The sequence below is a fragment of the Phycomyces blakesleeanus genome (genome assembly GCF_001638985.1).
Source record: "Phycomyces blakesleeanus NRRL 1555(-) unplaced genomic scaffold PHYBLscaffold_45, whole genome shotgun sequence".
Lineage (NCBI taxonomy): Eukaryota > Fungi > Mucoromycota > Mucoromycetes > Mucorales > Phycomycetaceae > Phycomyces > Phycomyces blakesleeanus.
In genome coordinates this window covers 1-25,082 of record NW_017265191.1, presented here as the reverse complement: position 1 = coordinate 25,082, position 25,082 = coordinate 1, and the positions used below count along the sequence as shown (strand labels likewise).

Here is a 25,082-nt window from a genome sequence, read left to right as displayed (position 1 = left end):
TAAATTGTGGTTATGTAATTTATGTAGAATTTCAACGTAGCAGGTTTATTGTCTTAGATATCTAATATATATATATATATATATGTTTACTCTTAGCATAGAAGAAGAGAGCAAAGTATTACCAACAGTGTTTTGATGCTGTATACCCTATAGAAAAAAAATAGACGATTTTAGTGAATTGTTGCAAGTTTTCCGGGGTTTAAAGTGTCTTGTACTTGAGTTTTAATTAAGCACCAATTTCTCTCTCGCTCTCTTTTATATTCTACTTATTTTTTTACCCCACCGTGTTTTTTGCAGTCAAAGCAAAACATCTTTTTCTTAGCTTTTTCAACCCATTACAAAACTAAATATCAAGTTATTCAAATCTAATGGTTTACCAGCGGTAGCTTGGGTGGGTCCTAAGCGGTAACCAGGACGGAATTTCTTCATCTTCTTTGAATTCTAGTCAGTCTTTGTCTCAAACGACGACCCTCCTGGAGATCTTCTTCTGCTTGCCTTCTGATACGTCCAATCCGAATGACGCGGGTGAACCTTACAGGTATAGTCCCATCATATCTCAGATTGTTAAGTATATGTCAGAAGTTCAGGACAGCAGCAAGATCCCGATTCCACAAACGATGCATAACCTCTGACCCGTCCATGTTCTCCAAGCAATTTAGATTGGTACATCTAAAAGGACTTGTTTCTATTTTTTTTCACCTGGTCTAAAATTATTAAAAGTCTCTAAAAGAAACACACTTAATAACTATGAAGGCTAGTATTAATAAAATCCGAATCAGCAAAGTTGACAAAAGAAAGTAACTTGAGAAGAATTGACAGAAAAATATCTGCATCAAGTACAATTTGGTTGTCAAGATTGCTCGCATGCTCATTAGAAATCTCGGTAGATTTAGAGAATCGCAGGGAATCTGTCTTCTGGTTTCTCAAAAGTAGAAATCAGACATAGCAATATTAACACAAAGCAGATTTATACTCTTTGATTAAAAGAATCAATTAAGAAATATACATATCTTCATCAATATCATAGTACTTAGAAAATAGCTTTTTTTTAGATAAAACAATGTAAAAAGTATCACATAAAAATAGATATATTTATATTATTTAATGAATGTATAGCTTAAACTGCTACTAAATATCATAAAAAATAATACTTCCTCTTTCCATACTTCTTTATATTCAATTTGTATTATTTTGATCAATAAAAACTATAAAATTCCAATATAAAACCGTGTATTTGTTGAACCAATTATAAGAATAGAGATATCTAAAAAAAAAAGGTATAGATTTGCCATATTTAGAATATTTGATTGGATTATATGCAAAAATGATCTGAAATCCAACGAATTGTACTATCCAAATTTGTTATAAAAAGAGAAATATGTACCTAAAAATGGTATAATTTTGCTACTTTAAACGATTTTATTGGATTAGATAAAAAGTAATTTTAACTCCCATAAATAGTATTCGCTGTAAATACTTTTAATTTACTAAAATCCAAGATTCTATTGGCAAACATTATAACTCCGTGACCGTAGGAATTATAGTGTTTGCCATTTACTACAGTGATAGTATTATTACATGTAAGAGGTGAAATCAGCAATCTTACGGGGACGACATTTTCAGGATGAGACAACATTTTTTTTTGCCATACTAACTTTTGTGACTACTTGTCCGAGGTCCGAGGTCTTTTCTCCAATCCTTCAGGGCAAAACGATGTGTCCTGAAATTCTTAACTCAATATTTAAATATAAAACCTTCTTTTCTATTCTATACTCATCTCATAAGAACTATTAATTAATTGTATTGAAAAATATATCATTTTTCTTGGAGATAGCAAAGAGACTATTTTGCTCATTGTTGATTAGCAATTAAAAATTATAGTGTTAATAAGTACTTTCTAGAAATCACTTCAATATGAATCCTACTAATAAAAATACCTGTTTTTTTCAATTGAGAAGAGTATTTTTTTGCTCAAAAACCTCTTCCTGTTTCACCAGTTGAAAGTTACAGTGGCATGTCAATAGTAATTTCAAAGATGCAGTAGTTTGTATCTATAGCTAGAGTGAGTAAACCAACTCGAATGTACTTGGAATATGTCATAAGGGAAGAGCACGTCATTTCTTGTTATGATATTATGTCTTGAAGTAGAATGTTAGGTAACTATTTTATTATTTTCTATATATTCGTTAATATATTGCAGGTAGTATAAGGCTTTAAGTATATCATTATATATTTAAGAGGGTGCTTTTACACTTAGCCAAAGCTATTATCCTGCCTTATATTAAAGTATCTTTATTATGATAAGTATGAATCCTTACGGACCAGATATAATTATCTGATACCGAACAATAAGTCACAATTTGTGGTCAGATAAAATCAAAATGACATTTCCTCTTCTCTGTAATTTTACCATTTCCTCTTCCCATTGTACGCATTGTTCTATTACATAGTCCTCACACTTTGTATGTTCATCAATATCTCCCCAGACATCTACCTCTCTTTCTTTAGGAAGTACGACCTGTTTTTGGGCAATTTAATAATAAAACTTTGTCTCATACAAAAAAAATATGTTTCCCATCAAAAAGGTAGTGCCCCATCCTGAAAATGTCGTCCCCTTAATGTTAGCGTAAACATTCACACTTTTTTTTGGGAAAAAAAAGAACGCTCAGTACAAAATGCTAAAAGCTGCTTATGTTCAGAAACGACCCCAATCGAGTATTAATATTGAAGTTGATGAGTCTGTATTTGCAGATTTGAATAAAAACAAAACGAGAAGGCTTTCTGAGAAAAGAAGATTCGATGTAGCAGAGGGAGAAAATAGCAATAAAATAAAATAAAGGCAGTTGTAGAGAAAGAAAATAAGAAAGAGAAAAAGAAGAGGAAGATAAAAAAAAGGTAACAACCATAAAGAAAATATTTTGTTTTTTTTAGTTGCTAACTCATTAGACAAAAGATTGGCATTATATTTTGGATTTTATGGAAATTAATGCAGTAGATGTTATGGAGCTAAAAAATACATAAAACAAAGAAGATTCTGTCAGTTGAAGAGCGTCTGTAAGTATACTACTTTGTACATAGCAAAATAAAGGTTATTTATTCTTTGTTTACTTTAGCGCTTTATCCTCAATTAAAATATCAAATCAAGTAAAGCTTCCTGAATACCAATTACCTAATAACAGCCATTCTTTGATAAAAAATTGGAAGAAGGTTATAATATATGTTTAAAATTGTTTGTTATGTGCACTAAAAACAGATTGTAGGCTCTCAATGACAAAGTGGACGTGTTTTTACAAAAACCTCCTCCTACAAACAGAGAAGAAATGATAATTGCCAATATTCTCTCTACCTTGTAAGATTAAATTATATATAAAAAGTAAGATGCCATCATTCATTTTTTTAAAAAGTTTTTATTCGACAAGGAATGGACGAGAAAAACCGGAAGAGCTGTTCGATACAAGTATAACCAGTCTGAAATAGACTTTATTATCAAAGTTGCCTCCGTTCTGGCTCAAAACATCTTTGCTTCTAGCAACAGAATCTCTAGTGATTGGTAAATGGAGATATCACGCTGATTATATATATAGTAGCAAAATACTGACGGATCATTATTTAAATAGAGATACTTCTTCTTTCTCGTTGCTAGAAGGAGTGCCCAAGGAGTACCTTACGACACGCCCGGACATCATAATAATTTGTTATGAACGTGTTGAAGTGGGCTGTGGAGAGGTTAAGCCTCCTAAAAAAAGCAGAGATCTTATAGACATTGACAGAGCAAGAATAGCCGAAATCTGCAAAAGGCAATTACACCTTCGCCTTCAAACAAGTTCATCAACCAAAGAACATTGTACATTTGGAATACTTGTTGGAGGTATGGAGTGCCTATAATGTTAATAAATGCTTGTGCTAATATAAAGAAATAGGAATGGTATTAGAGCTGACAAAGCTGCAATTTAATAATAGAGAATACAACTATTCAATTATTAAGACAATTGAAATTCAAGGGCGAAACAAAGCCTACGAATCAATTGAATTTTTTTTTTTGAAAATTTGTATATCTTTAAAGTAGGTTTTACTCTATAATTAAACATATATATGATTATTCGTTTCTTACTATGCCTTTTTATTGTCACCATAGCAAATTATTGAACAATCTCTGCCTTCTGAAGAAGATTAGTCATCATCACTTTTGTTTTTTAAAGTAAGTCACTATGAGTTTTTTTTAAGTTGAGTTTCCTTTACTACTTTCATCAAGTATGCATACTATTCTTACTCACTATATTATTTAGTTGTTGATGTGGTATTTTGAAATTGAAAAGAAAGTAAAAAATATTGTAACATATATGCCCTTCTTTACCAAAACTCTCTGACTAATCTGACTGGAAAAGCATCATATCAATTGGTCTTTCCGGATCTTTCCAGAAGAACAATACTTCTGGAAGATGACTCATCGTGATAAAGATTACTTAAGCACATAATGAATTACAAATTAGAAAAATATATAAATATCAGTAGATAGTTCCCTGTAGAAAAACAATCGAATTTTATTATTCTTTACCTTTCTTTTGAAATAAACAACCTACACAAGTTCTCACGAATTGTTGTTTGATTGAATAAGAATCCGAAGGAAACAATAGATCATGAGACAGAGGGTGAAAAACACCAATACAGCCGGGGGCTTCATTTAACAAGAATGGATTTAAGCAGAGAATTGGCACATACCAAATCACTACTTGATATAATTATTGCTATTTCTATAGTACTTTATCGATTATGATACAGAACGTCTCTCTTTGAACCTTTTTGGCGTAGGACACTTAGGTGCATTAGAGATTGGTTAAGTTACGATCTTATAGATCAATGGTTGGGGTTAAGTTTAGTGAAAATTCTGCCTAACAGTTACGCGTAGGGCTTTTGATATTTTATCAGGAAGAAGACTGAGTTTATTGAAATGTGTTTCTTAGTGATTATATATAGGTGTCCAAAAATAGTGGTGAGTTATGATGGTGACCTTTTATGATTTTAACCAGCTAATAGCTCAGAGATTTCGCTACATATCTTACTACAGATCGTTTTAACAAATTCTAATCAATAATAACGTTTTTTTTTAAGCTGTTGGCAAAAAAAATGCAGTTAATAGCTTATAAGCGCTAGTTTTCTTTTATTCAACAAGTCATATTTTAAACTCATCTCATCATTAGCGGGAAAGATATACTCCGAACTCGTCAATTTCACTCTTCGATAATTTCAAGGCACCTGCCCCCCCCCCCTAGGCCTTGAAATTATCGAGGGACCACTGTACTATTTAAATATCTTCTTTAAATAATATAGCTTGCATAAAGAAAGTGCAGACTTCTTTATCTTTAAACTCATAATACTAGAAGGCGGAAAAGCCTGGTAAGAGTGTAGATGTTTTTACTAATTAACAACCTTTAAAATAAACCTTTTCTATTATTAAAATACATATTCGCTTATAAACATTTCGATGTTCTATATTTTTACAAATAAGACGGTATATATCTTAGCAAAAATGTCGCAAATTTTAGAGTTTTTTCTTTCTGCTCCTAGAGTAATGTCAAGCAGACCCTATACAAGAGCTATACTTGAAATTTTTCTTTAAATGAAATGGGTTTTTGATATAAATAGGAGACGTGTGTGCTGTAAAATAAATTGTAAGCAGCTTTAACAAGCATCATACCAGTATCACTGCTGATAATGAAAAGCCAATTGCAAAATGAAGTATTTTTTTTCAAGAGTATTCTTGCCATAATACAAAATCATAATGAGTCGAATATGGTTACAAAAGGGTTTCTTAGTGAATAACACTAGGCAAACAAGTGTTTGGATAGCTTTTATGCCAGGGGATTCTTTTTGAAATATGATTTCTATATGATTATTGTTACCAAATATCACATTGATAACACTTCTGATGACATTTATGAAAATGCGCGTACCTTTGTTTGTATGAAGATGTTTTTGCATGACTTATTGCAAAATAAAAAAATTCTTTACGCCAGTCAGAAAATATATATTGAAATGCTAAGGGCTGTCAATATATTTTAATAAAAAGAAAGAAAGAGAGATTTACGCCACCTTATCGGTCCTCAGCCCATTCCTAAAGCAGTTAAATAAGATAAATAAAAGTATACTAGCAAAGCAGACCAAAAGAGTAGGGTGAAGTTTGGCATTAAAGTGTAGTGTGCGCAAAGTGTGTTTGTAGTTAGGAAGAAAGAATTCTATCAAACGACTTACATTCTCCCGATTGATCAAAACTAGTTCTTGTGGTGTAAAATTATTAGGGATATCAAAGATTCTCATCATATCTTCGGCATTTCTACCCCTGATCATGTTGGCAACAGTCTTGCAGCAAATACTAAGAAGAAGCTCGATTTTAAGGTAATCTGGCAGCCTAGAAAAGGAAAAGAGAGCAAAGGAAAAGAAATTGTACAAGATACAAAGACAGATAGACCCATAAAAAGAATATCAATTGACTAACACGATATATTCCTTTTATATGTGTGTTTGCCTTACCAAAATTATATCAAAGAGAGTTTCCTGGTCAACCTCCATATACTTCTCGTCCCACTCCTCAATGTCAGTATTACGTCTCTCTTGACTATCCTGAGTGACGGGATCCTCGCGATGATGTTCACACCATTCAATAACCTAGATTGGGTTTTAAAGGTAGGTAAAATATAGATTAGTTAAAATAATCGTATATAACTGTGTATATATTTGTATTTACCTTCTGCAAGGTCTTTGCAGTGACGCTGGGAAGAGGAATAGTAGCATCGCTTTCTTCCATTTCTTTTTAATCACAAATATACACAGAAAAAATAAGAAGAAAAGAAAAGGTAAGATCTAATCCCAATACATGCAAGACACAACAAAAGAAAAAAAAGAGATACCTCTTTTCCATAAAGAAGTATATGTTTATCCTCTTTTATATTACTATATATTACTAATAATTATAATAGACACCTTCCAACTTGTTCTTGATTAGAATAGATCGTTCTGCGATCTCCTTGTCAACATTAAATAATTCATTATCTGAACTGAGAAGACACGCGCCCATTGTAATATTTATTATTGTGATTTTTTGTACAAGTAAAAAAAAAAGATATAAGGAGAGAGAGAGAGAGAGAGATGAAACGGTCTGAAAGATGAGCAGTGTATAAAATAGAGAAGTCCAGGACTTTAAGTTTGTTTGAATGTTTAATATTGCCTTCCATATATACACTTTAGAGTTTTACACTGAATAAGAGATGAGCAACATACTCTTTCTGCAGGGATAATTTCTTAGAAGCTGGTCGTGTCCCACTGCTTGTAAAATCAAGATTTCTCTTAACATAAAAAAGTCTATACTTGCTTTCTTTAGACGCAATAACCTTGCAGCTTTATAGAAGACTTGCTCTTTTTCGAGTCCTCTTTTTTTTTGGTGTTTTTGTTGACTGTAGCTAAGTGCTAGTTCTGGACTCAATAACCATTTCAATTCAATTATGCACAACAGCCATATCATTATAATTAACTTTGATGGCAATACTTACAAACGTTAAAAGAGTTTTTGTTTTCTAGAAATTTATAATGAACAAGTGCCTCTGCATTTTTTTTTCTACTTTGAAACATATTATATTTTGAACCATTTTTATTATTATTTGCGAGAACGCGTCTTTAAATCCGCGATTTTTTTGCGGCCGGGATTTATCGCAAAAATTGTTAAATCCATAAATAGAAATAAAATTAACCCAGATACGTTAAACCCTTTTGGGAATATGATTACACAAGAAAAATCTCTGGTTGTGTTGTACCCAGACTGACCGAGAAATAATATAGATTTGTATTACGATGACAAAAAGCGATTAAGTTTTCCCAAAAATATGGGTTTTGCACCTTTAGAAATCCGAATCTTTTAGTTTTATTTAATTATATTAGATATTTATATATATAAAAAAGATTTACCATTGACATTAGACACAAAGTAACCAATTAATTTTTTCTTTTTGTGAATACTAAATAGCATATGGGTCAAAAAATAAACAAAGTAAAGCGTATGAGCAGTTAAATCACGGGTAGTATATTGGATCCAAAAGATTAAAGACATTTGTACTTTTATAAAATGCATGTATTAATTCAGGTATTTTCATAATAAGAATAAGAGTAATAATAAATAATAATATACTTAAATTTGATCTGATTTCATTTTTCATTTTTGTACATTATATCCGTATTTATTTTGGGGAGGCTTTTCTTTCTTTCTTTCTTTCTTTCTTTCTTTCTTCCTTCTTATTGCTATTTTATGTAGGAAAGAAAATAAAGAAGGTTGACTGTGAATTCTAAATTGCAAAGAAGAATGATGTTCAAAAGGAAAGGAAATAATGGACTGTGTGTTACTGTAATGGGACGCTTGAGATTTCTAGACAGTATCGTTAAAATACAGGTAATTGACCGAAACTCCCCGGTTTTCTCTTTAAATCTTGATGATATTTATGCTCTTTATTTTATTTTTGGTTTATTGGTATGTGAGGTTTAATTCACCAATATCTGCTTTGTATTGTGTTAATTGGCTAGTTTGTTTTGGTTGAGAATGTTTTCAATCAGTCAAAGTAGTTTGTTTTTTTTAGATGAGGTGGTCAAGGTTCTTTATAAAGCTATATATAAATATATTGTGATACTAAAATAATAGGAATAATAAATAATAAGAATAATGCAATAAAACAGGTTAATTGATACAGATCAAATAAATAAATAAATAAAAAAAAGGTTCAAAGCAATAAAGTAAAGCAAAGTAGAATAGAATAGAATAGAGTAAAAGAAATGTACTACGTTGTACGCTTTCTTTTCATATATATATATACATTTATTTATTGCAGTAATTATTTGAAGGAAATGATCTTTATTTGGTGATATCTTGCCTTTAGTGGAGATAAAGAGCATAAATCATATCAGATAAACAGCGTGCTTTATACACATCTTTTATCAGTTATTTCCTGTTTTGATTACTGGTTCACAAGCAGAACCCAGAGAATGGTTTTGAGCATGAGCATGAGCATGAATATGTAAATCTATTCTATCCAACGTAATACTTACCCGGCTATATGTATTAAACACTCTATTTTTTTATTATTTTTTTAGTTTTAGTTTTATCCTTGGTCTTGAGCTTAGCCTGGACACTGTCATTGTTTAAATTTCATTTTTATCTTTGGAATATATCTCTATATCGATAAACCTCCACCTACTTGTTTATATGTTTGTCTGTTTATGTGGTAGCCAAGGATTTTATCAAATCATGGTTTAGCAATGTCATTTTTGACCCAATCTATCAAGAACACCTGCAACTAAAATTCCACCGCTACCACTAACAATAAGAATAAGAATAAGAATAAGACTTTTTCAGGTGCTACAGGGTGCTATGGCCATGGTCTTGGACTCATGGCTTGTAACCATTGTCGTCTAAAAAAGGGAATGTCTGTATTATCTTGTACTGTAGAACTTGCTTGGCAAAGCTCACGACATATTTCCAGATGTTTCAACACTATTTTAGTAGAATGACATTTATTATTTATTCTTGATATATCTATATATACATATATACATTTTACTGCGGTAGATATATAGATACAATTTACCTTTTGGGTTTATTGAAATCTTATGCTTGCCGCAGTAAAAATAAATAAATAGAGTAAAATTATTAAAAAAAAAAATTTACACCAATTTTTATCTTTTTTTTTTTTTTAAAAAAAAAAATAATAATCCGAATTCAACCCAAATTCAACTTGATGACAAACACAATATTATATATACACATACTTCTTTGAGTAATATTTTCAGCTGTGTATATAGATAAGTTATATATATATATATATACATTGTGTATGTAATTGCGATTGCGATTGTGATTGTTTAATGACCTGTCAAATGGGAAAGACTATTGAGAGCCTTTTCCCAATATAAATAATAAAAATGAATACAATGATTTGACCTGGGTGATCTCCGAGCCAACGGAAGTATAAAATGGTGTACAAATGTATATATATCAAGGAATCAAATAGTTACAAATAGAGTAATTACGAGTAAAACTGGCTAAGTCCACACTACCAAAGACACATTCGTTAATTCGCCGTCTAAATCATCCAATATTTTTTTTTCGCTTATTTCTTGTAGACATACCAGTGATCTTTTTGATAGACTTTATTTACACATACGCACTATCTACATCTATCTACTATATATATATATATATATATTTATACAGATTTTCAATATATATATATATATATATATCGACATCTGTCTTTTCCTCTCCTTCTTACCCCTTTACCCTTTCTTTGCATATTTCCTGACTCAGACTCAATTGTCTTTTTGTCTTTTCGTTTGTGACAAGTCTTATCTTGCTTGGCCTTTATATATACATTTTCATTTTCATTTTTATTTCTTGACTTCTCAAGACATCTCTCTGTCTTCGCTTCTCCCTCTCCCTCTACACTCACGATGGGTATTGGCTGTATTATTGCAGTAAGCTAACTTTCTTCTTCTTCAAATAAATATGTCTATAACAATGAACAATATTATTCCCGAGTTTTTTGTTGTTGTTATTGTTGCTGTCGTTCTCTATTCACACAAGTTTTGCGTAGGATCCTTGGGTAGATTCTGATTTCACTCCATGCTTCCGTGAAATGTAAGATCTTTAAAAACAACAACAACAAACGCAAAAAAATAAAATAAAGAAATAATAATAATAAACGACTTTGATAAATTATGTTTATCAAAGTAATAATATTATTATCACATTAACTCACACACAAAAACTTTTCCTCATTCTCCTTACAACGATCTCAGTGTATTAGATTCCGTATTCCCACTCATTCTTCTGATCTCATCCCTCGTTGGAATCTCAAAAGCCTGGTTGGAGTACCGCAAATCAAATTCTTCTCTCTATACCCCCCTCAAAGACTCCTTGCCAACATTCTCATATGGTGCCACACGTAGTCCAGATTGTGTAAATCACAATAGCAGCAGCAATGACAATGACAATGACGACGATGCCTCCTCTTCGACTTCCTCTTCCGCTTCCGCAAGTACTCTTGCCCCTGACTATGAGAAAAAGCCACTTCGATGGACAGTCGTAAGTTGGATCAGACTCTTGGCCGGTTTCCAGGCTGCCATGTACATTTCATCTCTGGTCCAACTGGTTCAGGATACTTATCCTATTGATATTGTCGAAGGCACAAAGTCTCAACTCTTGATTTCACATATTTCCTTAGCTACATTTTGGGTAAGTTTTAGCGTCTTAAGTGAAAGACAGACTTGAAAGAAAGAAGTAAAAAAAAACAACCGATAACTTAACAATTTACACACATACGTTCTTTTGGCTTTTTGGGTATTCCAAATTATTTTAATAATTATATAGTTGATTGCATTTATCTTGGCTGTCGTAAATCTCATTACATCCGCCAGACCCAACGAGTTCTCTCCAGCCCTGTGCACTCGTCTAAATGCTCTTTATGCCGGTGCATTTTTGTTTGGCTTGGTTGACTTGCGTTCTTTCTATAATGCTCACGGTGTCGAGGATATTGGTCTCGGCTACAGCGTCACTCTTTACAGTGCCACATTGAATCTCATCATGCTTATCTTTGTGTTCCATGAAGAACCACTCGCTCCAAGCTCACCTGTCTTGACTGAATCGGGACGCACCTTGTCGAGTGAGAACTGGGCATCGATCTATTCAAAGTTTATGTTCAGCTGGGTCAACGTGATGATGAAGGAAGGCTATAAGCGCACATTGGATGACAAGGATCTTGTCGAACTTCCTGTTGAGAACCGCGCCAAACACACCCTGGCCGACTATCGCAAGTACAAGCGACCAAATATGGCAGTTGCACTGTTCTACAACTTCAAGTGGCCGCTCATTCATCAATTCGTCTATTGTATGTTCTGGTCTATTGTCATGTTTGGCCCACCTTACTTCCTCAACAAGATCATCAAGTACATCGAGTACAGCGATCCGGTCTATCAAGTACCCGCCTTGACAGCATTTTTGTACGTATTTGGCTTGTTTGTCACCTCCACAATTCAGTCTCTCTCTATGCAGCAGGCTCTCTACATCGGTCGTACCCTAGGCATCCGTGTCCAATCAATCCTCATCGGTGAAGTGTTCAGCAAATCTCTGCGTCGCCGAGATCAGACCGGTAGCCAGGAAGCTGACAGCGAAGACAAGAAAGGAAACGTGAACAATCTGTTGTCTGTCGATACCCAAAAGATTGCCGAATTCATTGCATATCTATTCTATATCTACTCATACCCAGTCCAAATTATCATCAGTATCTGCGGTCTTTACAAGCTTCTCGGTAACGCCAGTCTTTGGGGTGTATTGGTCATGGTCATCTCGCAACCCCTGACCTATATGATCAGCAGACACTTTGAAAACCTCCAGGACGCCGTCATGACTGCTACCGACAAACGCCTGAAACTGATGAACGAACTCTTGTCGGCCATCAGAATCGTCAAGTTCTTTGCCTGGGAAAAACAGTTCAAGAACCGAGTGGTAGAGGCGCGTGAGGTCGAACTCAAGGCGATCCGTGGAAGACTGATGGCGTTCATGTGGATGGCCAACATCTGGTTCTTTATCCCAATTATGATCATGGTCACTGTGTTCTACATATACACCATGACATCGGTCCTGACAGCATCCGTAGCCTTTACTGCCCTCGCACTCTTCAACACTTTCCGTTCTGCACTCGACGAGTTGCCAATGTTCATTTCTTTTATTCTCCAAGCCATGGTCTCTCTCCGTCGTATCGAAGCGTTTTTGGCCGAGGAAGAAGTCGAGACTGTCGAAACCAAAGCCACCCAGGGTGTCTACACTGGATTCGTCAACAATGCTTCGTTTAGCTGGGAAAAGTCGTCCACCAAGACCGAGAATGATGACACTAACAACAACAGCACCAGCAGCAAGCCGGCTCTGCGCAACCTCAACATTTCCTTCCCAGCCAACAAGCTTTCGATTGTCTGTGGCCCAACTGGTTCTGGAAAGACAACCCTTTTGGCCAGTTTGCTTGGTGAGACCCATTGCGTGAGCGGTGCAGCTATTCTGCCACGCCAACACGTTTCGCGCTCAAACACACTTGGTGGAGCTGTCTCTGGAATTGCCTACGTCGCCCAGACCGCCTGGCTTCAAAACTGCAGTATTCGGGACAACATCCTGTTTGGTCTTCCGTATGACGAACATCGCTACCAGGACGTGCTCTACATGACTGCACTGACCCGCGATATTGACATTCTTGAGTTTGGAGATTCGACCGAAGTTGGAGAAAAGGGTATAACACTCAGTGGCGGACAGAAGCAGCGTGTTGCCATTGCTCGTGCCGTGTACTCCCAGGCGACCACAGTAATTCTGGATGATTGTCTTAGTGCCGTGGATGCCCACACTGCCAAACACTTGTTTGATTATTGCTTGACCGGTCGATTGATGAAGGACAGGACAGTTATTTTGGTTACTCATCATGTTGGTCTGTGCCTCAAGGCTGCGGCCTACATTGTTGCTCTCAAGGATGGTGAAGTTGCTGGTAGTGGTGATCCTGCATCGGTGCTCAAGAGTGGTGTTCTTGGTGAGGAACTTGCCCAGGCCGAAGAGGAAAAGGCAGCTGAGGAAGAAGAGGCTGCGCTAGATGGTCCTATTCGCAGTGTTCATGAGCTCGAGAAAAAAGATAAGGTCAAGAAACTCGATGGTGCTGGCAAGTTGACTCAGGAAGAGTCCCGCGCAGTCGGCAGTGTTGCCTTGTCAGTCTATGCGTCTTACTTTTATGCTTCGGGTGGATTTTTCTTCTGGATTTCGGTCCTGATTTTGTTCTGTCTCGCACAGGCCTGTGTACTGGGTCAAGATTACTGGATCAAGGTCTGGGCTTCTGCATACAGTGCCAACCCCAGCCCAAGCAACCTTACTGCTACAATCGCCGATGAAAATGCCTCTTCTTCGTCTTCGTCTTTCGTTGGAATATTTTCAATTGCTAGCTTTGGCTCAATTGGGTCCGACATGATGGCCGCAAGCTACAGCCATCCTGTTGGCATTAGCTCTGGACTTGGCTCGTATGCTGTAGGTCAGGATGGCACCGATGAGGTCGATGTGAAATACTATCTCGGCGTGTACTTTTTGATTGGTATGATTGCTCTTGTGGTCAGTTCGTTGCGTACCTACATTCTCTACCAAGGATCTCTGACTGCATCGCGCAACATCCATGTTCAGTTGCTGGACCGTATTCTGCGTGCCAAGGTCCGTTTCTTTGACACAACACCAATGGGCCGTATTGTGAACCGGTTTTCATCCGACCTGGCCACCATTGACCAAGAAGTTGGCCCATCTCTGTCGTTTTTGTTATTCGCCACTGCCGCCACCCTGTGTGTGGTTATTCTGATTTCTTGCATCACACCTGCGTTTTTGGTTCCTGGCACGGTTATCACACTGCTGTTTTGGTTGATCGGATCCTACTACCTCAAGACCTCCCGTGACATGAAGCGCCTCAACTCTGTTTCGCGCAGTCCAATTTATGTGCAGTTTGGCGAGACAGTGAATGGTGTGGCCACAATCCGTGCTTTTGGCAGCCAAAACCGCTTTTTGGAAGAGAATTATAAAAAGATTGACAGTAACAACCGGCCTTTCCTGTGGATGTGGGCCACCAACCGCTGGTTGCATTGCCGTGTCGACACATTAGGAGCATTTGTCAGTTTCTGCACTGGGTTTGTACTGGTGTCCTCTAGAAACTGGGTTGATCCTGGTCTAGCCGGTCTTTCGCTCAGTTATGCCTTGACATTTACCAACCACGTACTGTGGGTCGTTCGAATGTATGCTGTTAACGAGATGAACATGAATGCGATTGAACGTGTGGATGAGTACATGGCAATCGAGGAAGAGCCGGCGGTCCATATCCCAGAAACAACACCGCCACCCAGCTGGCCAGCCACTGGCTCGCTCAAGGTCGAGAATCTGGTGATGCAATACAGTCCCGAGAACCCACCTGTCCTGAGAGATATCTCATTTAGTGTCAAGCCAATGGAAAAGGTTGGAATCGTTGGCCGGACTGGATCCGGAAAATCTACCTTGGCATTGTCGCTGTTCCGGTTTATGGAGCCAACGTCTGGACGTATTTTGGTGGACGGTGTTGATATTCATACTATTGGACTTGAGGATCTTCGTTCGCGCCTGACCATTATTCCCCAGGACCCTGTTTTGTTCTCTGGCACGCTTCGCAGCAACTTGGATCCATTTGGACAGCATAACGATCTTGAGTTGTGGGCCGCCATTAAACGTGCACATCTCACTAACACTGGTGCTGATAACAATAATGAAAATGAAAGTAGTAGCGATAGCAACAAGAAGAACAATAGCGAAGCCGAGAATGCGATTTCACTGGATGCCGTGGTTACTGAGAATGGCAACAACTGGTCTCAGGGACAGCGTCAATTGATTGCTCTTGCGCGTGCATTGGTCAAGAAATCGTCTTTGATTGTTCTGGATGAGGCCACTTCATCTGTTGATTTTGACACGGATCACAAGATCCAAGAGACTATTCGTAGCGAGTTTGTGAACTCTGCACTGTTGTGTATCGCCCATCGTATCCGTACAGTAGCAGATTATGACCGTATTCTTGTGTTGGATCATGGAAAGTTGGTTGAGTATGACACTCCTTATGCACTGATGACTCGCGAAGGAGGCGTGTTCCAGAGTATGTGCCACCGTAGTGGAGAGTACAATGAGCTCCTTGCCATTGCAAAAGCCAAACACGACAGAACCTAAAGCCAAAAAGAAGAACAAGACTACAATTTGAAATTATAAAAAAGAAGTATACATATAGATAGAAAGAAAGAAAGATTATCACCACAACCGCCACTACCATAGTTTGCCTTTCTTTTTTTCTTTTTGCATGATAGTTTCATTCACCCCATTTTATCATATCATATCATATCACAGCATCTTTATTACTATTGCTTCTTCTTTTTTGTATATCTTTCTCTCTCTCTATTTTACATTGAACACTTATAGCATATTTATACTTTATTTTATTATTTATTTAATTAAATAAACTAAACACAACATTAGATTTTAAATACTCTAAAGGTCAATGTAGCGAGGCTTCTTTGGATCTTTTTTGATTGTCTTTGATTGGCTTGCCATGAGAGCATCGATAGCACGTTTCTAAATATATGTATAATTATAGTGATAATTAGTGCGTGAAAGAGAGAAAATATACTATACTGATTTATATTACTTTACCTTTGCTGCATTATCTTCATTTGTTAACTCAACATCTCTACGGCTCATGCCCATTTTAGCCATGGCTTCTTTAGATAAGGCCGACGCTACAGAATTGGTTGTATTTAGATATAATAATATAAAGTTCTGTGATTATCCAGACTAACCTGTTGTTGTTTCTTTAATTCCTCTTAGTCTTCGGATCATTTCTGCACCAGGATCTGACTTGCCCTTTAAGAACTCACTGATTGTTTGATAGTTAGTTGATAAATATATATGTACATATTTATGTCACTTTATTACCGCAAGTCTGCTTCATTTTGAGGTTGTGGTTTCTCTGTGGGCGTCGATTTGACTTTGGTTTCAATGCCATCTGAAGTAAAGGTTCCCTTTCCTTCAATGATGTAACTATCTTCCTTGCGATCTCTCTTTTTTCTTTCTGTCGTGGCCTTGAAGAGAGTGCCTTGGATAGATTGTTGCTTTTGAATCCAACACACATCTAACCCAGTAGTTCTTTTGTATTGTATTGAATTTAAGATTGGTCAAGTGTACTCTTTACGCCAAGTGTTTTTGAAATGTCCGAGAATATTTGTATATAACTTACCCAGAGGCTAACTCCATGCGAGTGTTACGTGACATGCCAAATGCTCTTTTGATGTGTACATCACAGAACTCTCCAGCACGACTAGGTTTATAATAGATGAATATATATTTTTAATACACATATAAATACAAATTCAAACACATGCAGATGTACATGTACAAGTACATATATATGTGTTTAGTGGAAGCCAAACAAGAAAACCTTCTTTTGTACATTACATTACATTATAGTATGATATGGTATGGTATAGTGTAATGTAATGTAATTCACATAGTTATTTATTTAAATATATATATATATATATATAGAAAGAGAAATCCTTACCTATCAATCATTGAATCACATTGTTTAGTGTCACTTACAAATGCATTACATTGGGCTAGATCCATACTCATTCCCACCACGGAAATCTGTTTTGAATCAGATACGTATAATCCCACGGCCGAGTTTAACTTGAAAGAATGTTTATATATACATAGAAATATTTCAAGATTATTATCATTATCATTATTGGTATTGGTATTGGTATTGGTATTAACATGGTTTATTAGTACAGTTTGTATACACAGCCAAAGCAAACTAATAATTATTATTGTTATTTTTTACCTACTTGTGTAGGTCGAGTGACGACAGGATTACAGACACACAAGACACTACCGACAGTAATACGTTTTGTGTGGGTTTTGAATGCTTGTCCAAACAGAAACAGATGAAAATAGTTTCCTCTTAGATTGGTAACCTTGGCTACTGAAAACTTTTGGCTACAGATTATACGCTCGACTACACCCTTTGTGCCCCATTTTGTCAAGGGTTTGGTTCCAATTCGAGTTGAATAAAACAACGAAGCATGGGCTTCTAATGAATGGACTGGAATAAACTCAAGGTCCAATAGTTGCATTTCTTGTTCAACTACTGAACTTGTCCGAGACCTGTAAATTTTACATTTAAATAATTACTTATTTAAATATTTGATTATTTGGTTATTACTTAAGTCTTATACCGGATACTGGGTCTTTATCTACCCATCGTTCTTTTGGTTTTTGATTAAGTTTTTGGGTTTCCAAATTATGATTTTTGGCTTTGACTTGGGGTTTTTTTATTTCTATATCTTCTAATGTTTCTTCTGCTGTTACTGATTCTGCTACTGCTACTACTTCTGCTTCTGTTACTGCTGTTGCTGTTCCTTTGTTTTCTTCTTCATTATTTTCATATGATTGCTTCATTTCTAAATCAAACATTGATTCTTGATCACAGATCAAAGTGTTCTCATTCATCTTTTTTGGATCTTGTTTTGCTGTCTGATTACTCGATGACTCTGACATTGTCACTTAATAAATAAATAAATAAATAAATAAATAGAGAGAGAAAGAGAGAGAGAGAGAGAGTGGCAAGCAAAGTGACAGACAGAGTAACAGACAGACAAAGAGAAACACAGTGACTGTTGATATAACATATTAAAGACTTTATATTATTTATAATTCACTATTGACATATTGATATAAATATATATATATATATATAATCAGCATTGATTATTTTTTTATTGTTGTTGTTGTTGTAAAAATAAAGTATGTACAAGTGGGGGTTGTGAAAGGAAGGTTTTTTCTTTTTCTTTTTTAGGAAAGCATATATATATACTAACCAGTTAACTTCCAATATGATAATAAAGAAGGGAATAAAAGAGAAAGAAAGGTAAAGAAGTTAAATGTGTATAGTACAAGGAAAGAACGAAAATAAAATAAAATAAAAAAATAAAAATAAGAGAAATAAAGGTATGCCCATGAGAATAAGAATAAGGAAAGAAAAAGCAGGATTTCGACAATTTCCTTCATTTTTGATTGGTTGATTTCGTTGACTTTCTTGATTGGTTGATTGGTTGATGACATTGTTTCTGTCTCCTAATCAAGTCAATCAATCAATCAATCAAAGTTGATGCGCGCGCGCGCGTGTGTGTGTGTGTGTGTGTGTGTGTGAGTGAGTGAGAGAGAGAGAGAGAGAGAGAGAGAGAGAGGGTTGTTTTGTGTGTACACTGTGCACTGTGTACTGTGTAATGGGAATTTCTTTTTTTCTTCAGCTGAAATCCATTCAGATCTTGTTATATATATATTAGAGGTGAAGGAGGTTGGCTGAGTCATTGTTTGTTGACGAGGATGTGTTGTTGACATTATCGTTTTTGGTTACAAACCACTTGAAGTACTCATAGACACTCCAGCTGATTTCTGCACTGGGCATGTGGGTCAACACACGAGGCTTGAATCCACAGAAGAATCCCCAGAGACCGTATCGCTCTTTGATGATTCTGGCTGCGTCCCGTAGGCCGGTTGCAGCTCTGATGCGTGAATCGTGGCTCTGGCCGCGTGTCTGCAGCAGAGTCTTTTCGACATTGAGCGGTGTGGTAACTGAGGATGCTACCATACCGGCCAAGCCACCGGCCATGGCGTGGGTCTTTGGGTCATACACCACGGGAGATTTTCGATATCAAATTTGGAAATATTTTACTCACATACATTTTGATTGGTCTATATAACCCAGATTAATCGGGATATCGAATTTGACCCATTTTATGAGACTTGCCAACTACATAAGGCAATTTTAAAAGGGCAAGTATCCATAAATGGACTCTCTCAATATTTTGGCAAAACCGAAAAATGACTTGGTGAAAACCACAATTTTTTTTTATTGAATAATTTTTTTTTATTAATAGATAAAAAAAAATCAATATTGTCGATTCGAAAACAAGAAAACAAAGAACCAGTAGGAGCCAAATTTACTGAGATTGATGACAAGCTTGTTGTTAAATTCTGTGTGCATATCAAGCTTACATACAATCTTCAGCTGATCGAGTGGAGTAGATGCATCATTGGAAACCCTTTGCGCGAGGAGGTAGTTGTTAACTTGAGCGTGGGGACTACTCTCAACTCGATAGTGTTCTACTCTCAAAGAGGAGACCTTTCCAATAAATGGATGGGCATGTTGGTCTCTACTCTTCTTGAGCATGAACACCGCAAAGGTATTGTCACAGAGTGCTTTTGCTGTAATGTCATCAGTGTTGTTATTATCAGCAAAGTCTCTTGATCCACCAAACAGGATATTCTTAACATTGTCGTTAAAGTTTTCTTTAAGAAATTCTGCCGTGGAATTACCATACTTATCTCTCATTTTGTCTTTGCTCACCCATGAACCACCATCAATGATGTGTCTCATTGCAGATTGCTTGGCGAACTTGAGACATACATCTCTTGAGGTGTTTAACCTATTGGTATGCATTAGGTGTTCACGGATGTGTTTGTTAAACTGCTCACCTTTTTCGGTCTCGTAGTGTAGAGCAGTTCCAAATCTTCGTAGATCGTCGGGCAGATGTGTGAGCAGATGAACCTTGGGCTTCGAGGAATACGGATTATGTCCTTCGATTTCACAGGTAATGTCATAATAATGCAGTTCTTGGATAAGGCTTGTAACTGCCTTTTCAACTTCGTCGATATACATATTATAATCATACCTTACTGCTCTAACAAACACCAAGGAGCAAATACGGCCAAGGCGGACAAAAGATGGAGTTATGAGAGAGAGTATACTATCATTTGCAAATTCTGTAACTAAGATAGCGGGTAGAATTTGCAGAAGAACTTTGTAATCCCTCCCAAGGAATGAGCCACAGTGTCGTAACTCTCGAGTGAACTTTCTTGACATTCCTTGAGAGTTTTCATAATCCTTGAGGGCTTTGGACAATCTAGCCATTTGGTTAGGATTTTTCTTTAGTACAACCTTTACCAAATCATTGACTAGATACTTAGCAACTCCAAGAAGTATGTTATGCAGAACTTCAACTGGAGTATCTGTCGATGGATCGAATGACTGTAGTTCCAACAATGCATCTGTTGCCCTATTTGCGAAGCATAGGTCACTTGCTGTCAGAGCATTTTCAAGTAAAAGAGCATCTGGAATAGTCTATCCACGTCCCGAGGTAGACGCAGCAGCAAGATAGTGTGCCTTTGTTCTTGCTGTGTGTCTACCAGTATAATACGAAGAGCTTTGGAGGTTGGGCATGGATCTTTGTAAACGGACATAATATTTGCGGCATGGGTACAGACTTGTCGGCGCGCGCAAACCACATAGTTCAGAATGGCATGGAGTGTCTGCCTCGATCCAAAGGAGTGGTGATGCTATTAAGACGTTTTCGTTGTCTTTGGCAGAGAACATCACCAGTCCGTTTTCGAGCCTTTTGAAATCTTCAACGATTTTAGGCAACAAGGACATCCCACTTGCCCCCTTTTTCTTGGGAATAGCAGAGAGAAAGTAGATGTTTTCAATTGAAGACCTCTCTTCGTAGGAGAGAGCAGCAAACTTCATTGACCAGCTTTCGTACGGGTTATATTGCTTTGATCGGTTTCCGGAGGTGTCGTCGGTGAAGAGTATAATGGGCGATATCCTCACCTTGTAAAACAACTTTGGATCTATCGGCTTTCCGGTTTCGTCTAGTACGTGCCGTTTTAAGAAATGAGGCTCTTCCAGCAAGGACTTGTGCCTGGGAATCAAATGAAAGAATTTCCCAGGTGAGACGCTGTAGCATAGGGCAACATCAACAGGGGTCGAGTCAACACCGAAAAGAGTTTCAAGCTTTATGCTAGTAGATTCAACTTCGATGCCAATGAACTGACCGCCTTCCAGAATATAAACCATGTAGCCTTGAACAAAAACGGCTGAGTTATCCATGGTATGGAATGATTCTACTAGGAAACGGGCTAGAGTAGAACCATTCATAAAGTTAACAATATCACCAGACCAAAAATCTGCGCCGTTGTGGGTGAACATAGGTTGTTGATAGTACCAATGTGTTCTCCACTTTTCGCCTTGTTGTAGACAAATGGACTGGTTAGGAGTGCGGTCAGGGAGGGAAAACATGTTTCTTGCTTTCTTGGGGCTGGCAGCAAGAAACCGGACGTGGTCTGAAGGCAAGTTGATATAAGCAGACGTGGTCTTGTTTTCCGGCAACTGGATATCGACTTTTGTGGATGGAAATACAGGAATCTTGGACTTTTTCCTGGTCTGATAGTTCAAGAGGGCATCCAAACGAGGTAACTTGAACGGGGACTTCTTTCGGATAGCTTCCTCGTGAAGCTTAAGGACAAGACTTATGGTAAACAGGATCTTTTTCAAGATCCTGCGAGATACCATGTCATTATCGCCATCAACAAAGGCAAGCAGTACCATAGACTGGAGATCCGGGAACGGGTGGGTGTCTGATGTATACTGGTTCCGTGTCGTATGCGATCCAGTTGCTTCTCTCAGTAAATCGAGATCTGCATCCAACGATGAGCTGGTATTGGATGCAGAAGACAACATACAATTTCTTATATGCATGTATAGGTGGTTACCTGAACTCGGGCTTTCAAAGGGGCTGGTATCCTCATCCATCTCGATAATACTCTCACCGGAATCGAGTTCAAACTCGCTAACATTATGGTCGCCATCGCTGTTCATGTCGTCAACATCGCTGCTGTCGTCATCCTCCAAATCGGATTCAACGTGTAGGTCTTCGTTAACGGAATCGTCATTGTGGAAAAGATTTCGATCGGGTATGGAATCTACGACGTCATCTTACCAGATATCAAAAGTTAGCAGCTCATATTGCTAACGATATCAGCTCTCAATATGCCGATGGAAACCTAGTGTCACAAAGACAGACCATGAACACTGCCGAGCCGACCGCCCCTGATCACAAAGTGAGCAGGTCTTTCCGATATCGTCAAAGGCAAAATTGTGTTGACCTGGTCCTTTGGGAACAAAGACTACCACACTAGAATTTTTTTATGGTTAATAATACGCTGCATCACAGGGCTTTTGTGATGCAACGTATTATCTAACGTGATAAAGGAGTATAGACGACCACCATATATTTATTTCTTTCTGCATCTTGAAACAACTAGTCGATTTCTCTCAGGAACCAATGAAAAGTGTTGTTCATGTAACCAGTAATAGGCGTATAGTGTATGGGAAGCCTAAAATTATCTTTCCCAATATTTTTAACCCACAAAAATAAATAAAATCGTATTTTACCAGCCAATTATTTTTTTTTGCGATTCCATTTTTCAATTTTGCGATTCTTTCGAACATGAAACTTCAACGAGAAACCTATTCCCAAAATGGTAACATAAACTCACGGGCTGAATTACAAAAATGTTACATGAAAAAAATCTGCCGTGGCGGATATCTTTGCGGGCTCGGTACTATATTTGGAAAATTTAAATTTATCAGGGCATTTTTTTTCTTTTTTTGGGTTAAATACCTGTCTCCAAGATGTATAAGTATACTGTATAAATCCCAGTCTTTCTTTATATAAAGACGCACACACCAGCTTTTCTGCCAATACCTTGACTGTGCCATAATAAAATATAGAGTATAAGGTGATTTGCTTTTTATGTCTTCTTGTAGACTGTGTAGATGCTCACTGATAAATTAGAGTCTACGGCTTCTTACAAAAGTCTTTTTGTAGACTAAAATTATCAATTTGTGGTGCAAACAGCCTATGTGTACCCATAAGAGAAAGAAACATAGCAGGCCAATCCACAGTGACACTACCGCCCATACAAAGGTTGAAATGCTGTCTAGTGTTCAGTCAATACTGTTCGGAGAGGACTGTCTATCAGAAATAACCTTAACAGAGCTGCAACAGAAACAAAAAAAAATCTTTTTTTTTTAGCAATGTCTTGAATCTTCTTTTTACATACCTCATTCATTTCGGGAATCCTCAGTCAAACCTCCATGCATACATTGACTTTACAAATCTACTGGAATCGGCACCAACTTCAGAATGCTATCAAAACTAACACCAGCAACCATAACATATCGCTTTTTTTTTTGACACTACTAACATCAACTTCAAAATACTATCAGAATTGATACCAACAACCATAACATATCTTTTTTTTTTATTACCACTACAAGATACAGCTCAAAATCATAGCCATATAATAAAACTTCGACACTCCAAAACCGTACATTATATTCCTCTAAGCCCAAGGTCTCATATATCACCATTCTCAAATCTGGCTTTCAACTCTCGCACACACACAACATTCATATGCTTATACTTCCAACACCTTCTTCGATCCCAATGCCCCCCATCCCATCAGACATAATTTTCAAAGCTTCCACCTTCTAGTATATCTTTAAATAACCACTTCTACACCAAACAAACTTCACCCAACACAAATACTCAACCATCAAAGTTTCCTTAATATCTTTAAATATAATCACTCTCACTCTTCTTCTCTCTTTCACTTCAATCAAATCAACTCTCTCCTGTCTCACCGTACTCACATCTCATATTCATCTTAATGTCTTTTTAATCAATTAAATTATTACATACATATCTAGCTTTTATTAATAGGGAAATGCTTATTACAATCATTGTTAAAATAGAGCTCAATTGGAATGGTTTAAAAAGATTTGGTTTTTATTAATAAAAAAAATTAAAGTCAAGGCTAAAGAATATATTATATTTATTAGCAAAAAAAAACGAGAAAAAAAAATAATGTCAGATTCTTAGTTCTCTACTTATAAAAGTAGATCCATCCTCCCCAGGACGAAGACCTGATCTGACAGCGGGGAGGGAAAATGAACTAGTTTACCCTTTGAACAATAACACTTCACAGGAACTTATCTTCCTCCATGTTAAGGGTGGTGCGGAGATCGACAGCTAGTGATCAGGCAGCGCTGCACGTCAGCCTACACCCTCTCAACTAACCATCTTTCTCTGAAGTACGAATTGGCAACCGCAACTGCATCAAACGCACGACAAACTAGCTCGGCTAGACACTTGGCGCAAGTATAAATACTTGCAATGTACAAAGGTGCATTCCGTGCAATGTCCCCTTGTAGGTCTAGAAAGAAATGGGGTCCCATCTGGGAACTAAACGCCCAGAGAGATAAAGGAATCTGTTGGTTTTACCTTTTGACGCCAGTATTTCCTCGGAGACAGAATCTCCTCAATAGTGACAAAGGTAGTGTGGAGAAAGATAACCAGTGCTCAGGCAGCGCTGCACGTCAGCCTACACCTTTACAACCAGCTAGCTTTCTCTAGAGTATCGGCTGACACCGCAACCGCATCGCGCACACAAGAACCAACTCGGCTAGACACTTATGCAATTTAAAAAATTGCTATGTACATCAGCAGCGAACCACTGAAGACACAGTACAAGAGTACATTCCGTGCAATGACTTCTTGTAGGTCTAGAA

General features: G+C 36.8%; 8 protein-coding genes across 8 annotated transcripts; 4 read left to right on the top strand and 4 right to left on the bottom strand.

The window, feature by feature from the left end:
• Positions 1-368: 368 nt before the first annotated feature.
• PHYBLDRAFT_153465 (hypothetical protein) lies at positions 369-632 on the top strand (the record flags this gene model as incomplete). The annotated part of the gene is made up of 2 exons (XM_018433158.1): positions 369-382; positions 446-632. 2 exons carry the CDS (start codon positions 369-371, stop codon positions 630-632), a joined length of 201 nt encoding a protein of 66 aa, XP_018283419.1.
• Positions 633-2,675: 2,043 nt separating this feature from the next.
• On the top strand, positions 2,676-4,838 carry PHYBLDRAFT_176146 (hypothetical protein; the record flags this gene model as incomplete). The annotated part of the gene is made up of 8 exons (XM_018437671.1): positions 2,676-2,801; positions 3,029-3,054; positions 3,114-3,207; positions 3,261-3,349; positions 3,618-3,868; positions 3,915-3,925; positions 4,287-4,319; positions 4,758-4,838. 8 exons carry the CDS (start codon positions 2,676-2,678, stop codon positions 4,836-4,838), a joined length of 711 nt encoding a protein of 236 aa, XP_018283418.1.
• Positions 4,839-6,091: 1,253 nt separating this feature from the next.
• On the bottom strand, positions 6,092-7,072 carry PHYBLDRAFT_72482 (hypothetical protein; the record flags this gene model as incomplete). The annotated part of the gene is made up of 5 exons (XM_018442660.1): positions 6,092-6,112; positions 6,250-6,406; positions 6,572-6,663; positions 6,743-6,804; positions 6,979-7,072. 5 exons carry the CDS (start codon positions 7,070-7,072, stop codon positions 6,092-6,094), a joined length of 426 nt encoding a protein of 141 aa, XP_018283417.1.
• Positions 7,073-10,327: 3,255 nt separating this feature from the next.
• Positions 10,328-16,096, top strand: PHYBLDRAFT_189572 (hypothetical protein). The gene is made up of 4 exons (XM_018439678.1): positions 10,328-10,509; positions 10,629-10,672; positions 10,834-11,269; positions 11,405-16,096. Exons 1-4 carry the CDS (start codon positions 10,486-10,488, stop codon positions 15,782-15,784), a joined length of 4,884 nt encoding a protein of 1,627 aa, XP_018283416.1. The 5' UTR covers positions 10,328-10,485; the 3' UTR covers positions 15,785-16,096.
• A 3-nt stretch (positions 16,097-16,099) lies between these two features.
• Positions 16,100-18,166, bottom strand: PHYBLDRAFT_72484 (hypothetical protein; the record flags this gene model as incomplete). The annotated part of the gene is made up of 8 exons (XM_018442661.1): positions 16,100-16,183; positions 16,262-16,347; positions 16,408-16,484; positions 16,544-16,753; positions 16,845-16,925; positions 17,169-17,296; positions 17,455-17,773; positions 17,832-18,166. The coding sequence occupies 8 exons, from the start codon at positions 18,164-18,166 to the stop codon at positions 16,100-16,102; spliced, it is 1,320 nt and encodes a 439-aa protein (XP_018283415.1).
• Positions 18,167-19,008: 842 nt separating this feature from the next.
• Positions 19,009-19,301, bottom strand: PHYBLDRAFT_14134 (hypothetical protein; the record flags this gene model as incomplete). The annotated part of the gene is made up of 1 exon (XM_018430571.1): positions 19,009-19,301. A coding segment is annotated over one exon (293 nt), but the record flags the coding sequence as incomplete, so codon positions are not given.
• Positions 19,302-19,559: 258 nt separating this feature from the next.
• PHYBLDRAFT_153459 (hypothetical protein) lies at positions 19,560-23,684 on the bottom strand (the record flags this gene model as incomplete). Its single annotated transcript, XM_018433157.1, has 4 exons — positions 19,560-20,782; positions 20,858-22,441; positions 22,511-22,641; positions 23,626-23,684. The coding sequence occupies 4 exons, from the start codon at positions 23,682-23,684 to the stop codon at positions 19,560-19,562; spliced, it is 2,997 nt and encodes a 998-aa protein (XP_018283413.1).
• A 1,003-nt stretch (positions 23,685-24,687) lies between these two features.
• On the top strand, positions 24,688-24,997 carry PHYBLDRAFT_153458 (hypothetical protein; the record flags this gene model as incomplete). The annotated part of the gene is made up of 2 exons (XM_018433156.1): positions 24,688-24,721; positions 24,840-24,997. The coding sequence occupies 2 exons, from the start codon at positions 24,688-24,690 to the stop codon at positions 24,995-24,997; spliced, it is 192 nt and encodes a 63-aa protein (XP_018283412.1).
• Positions 24,998-25,082: the final 85 nt, after the last annotated feature.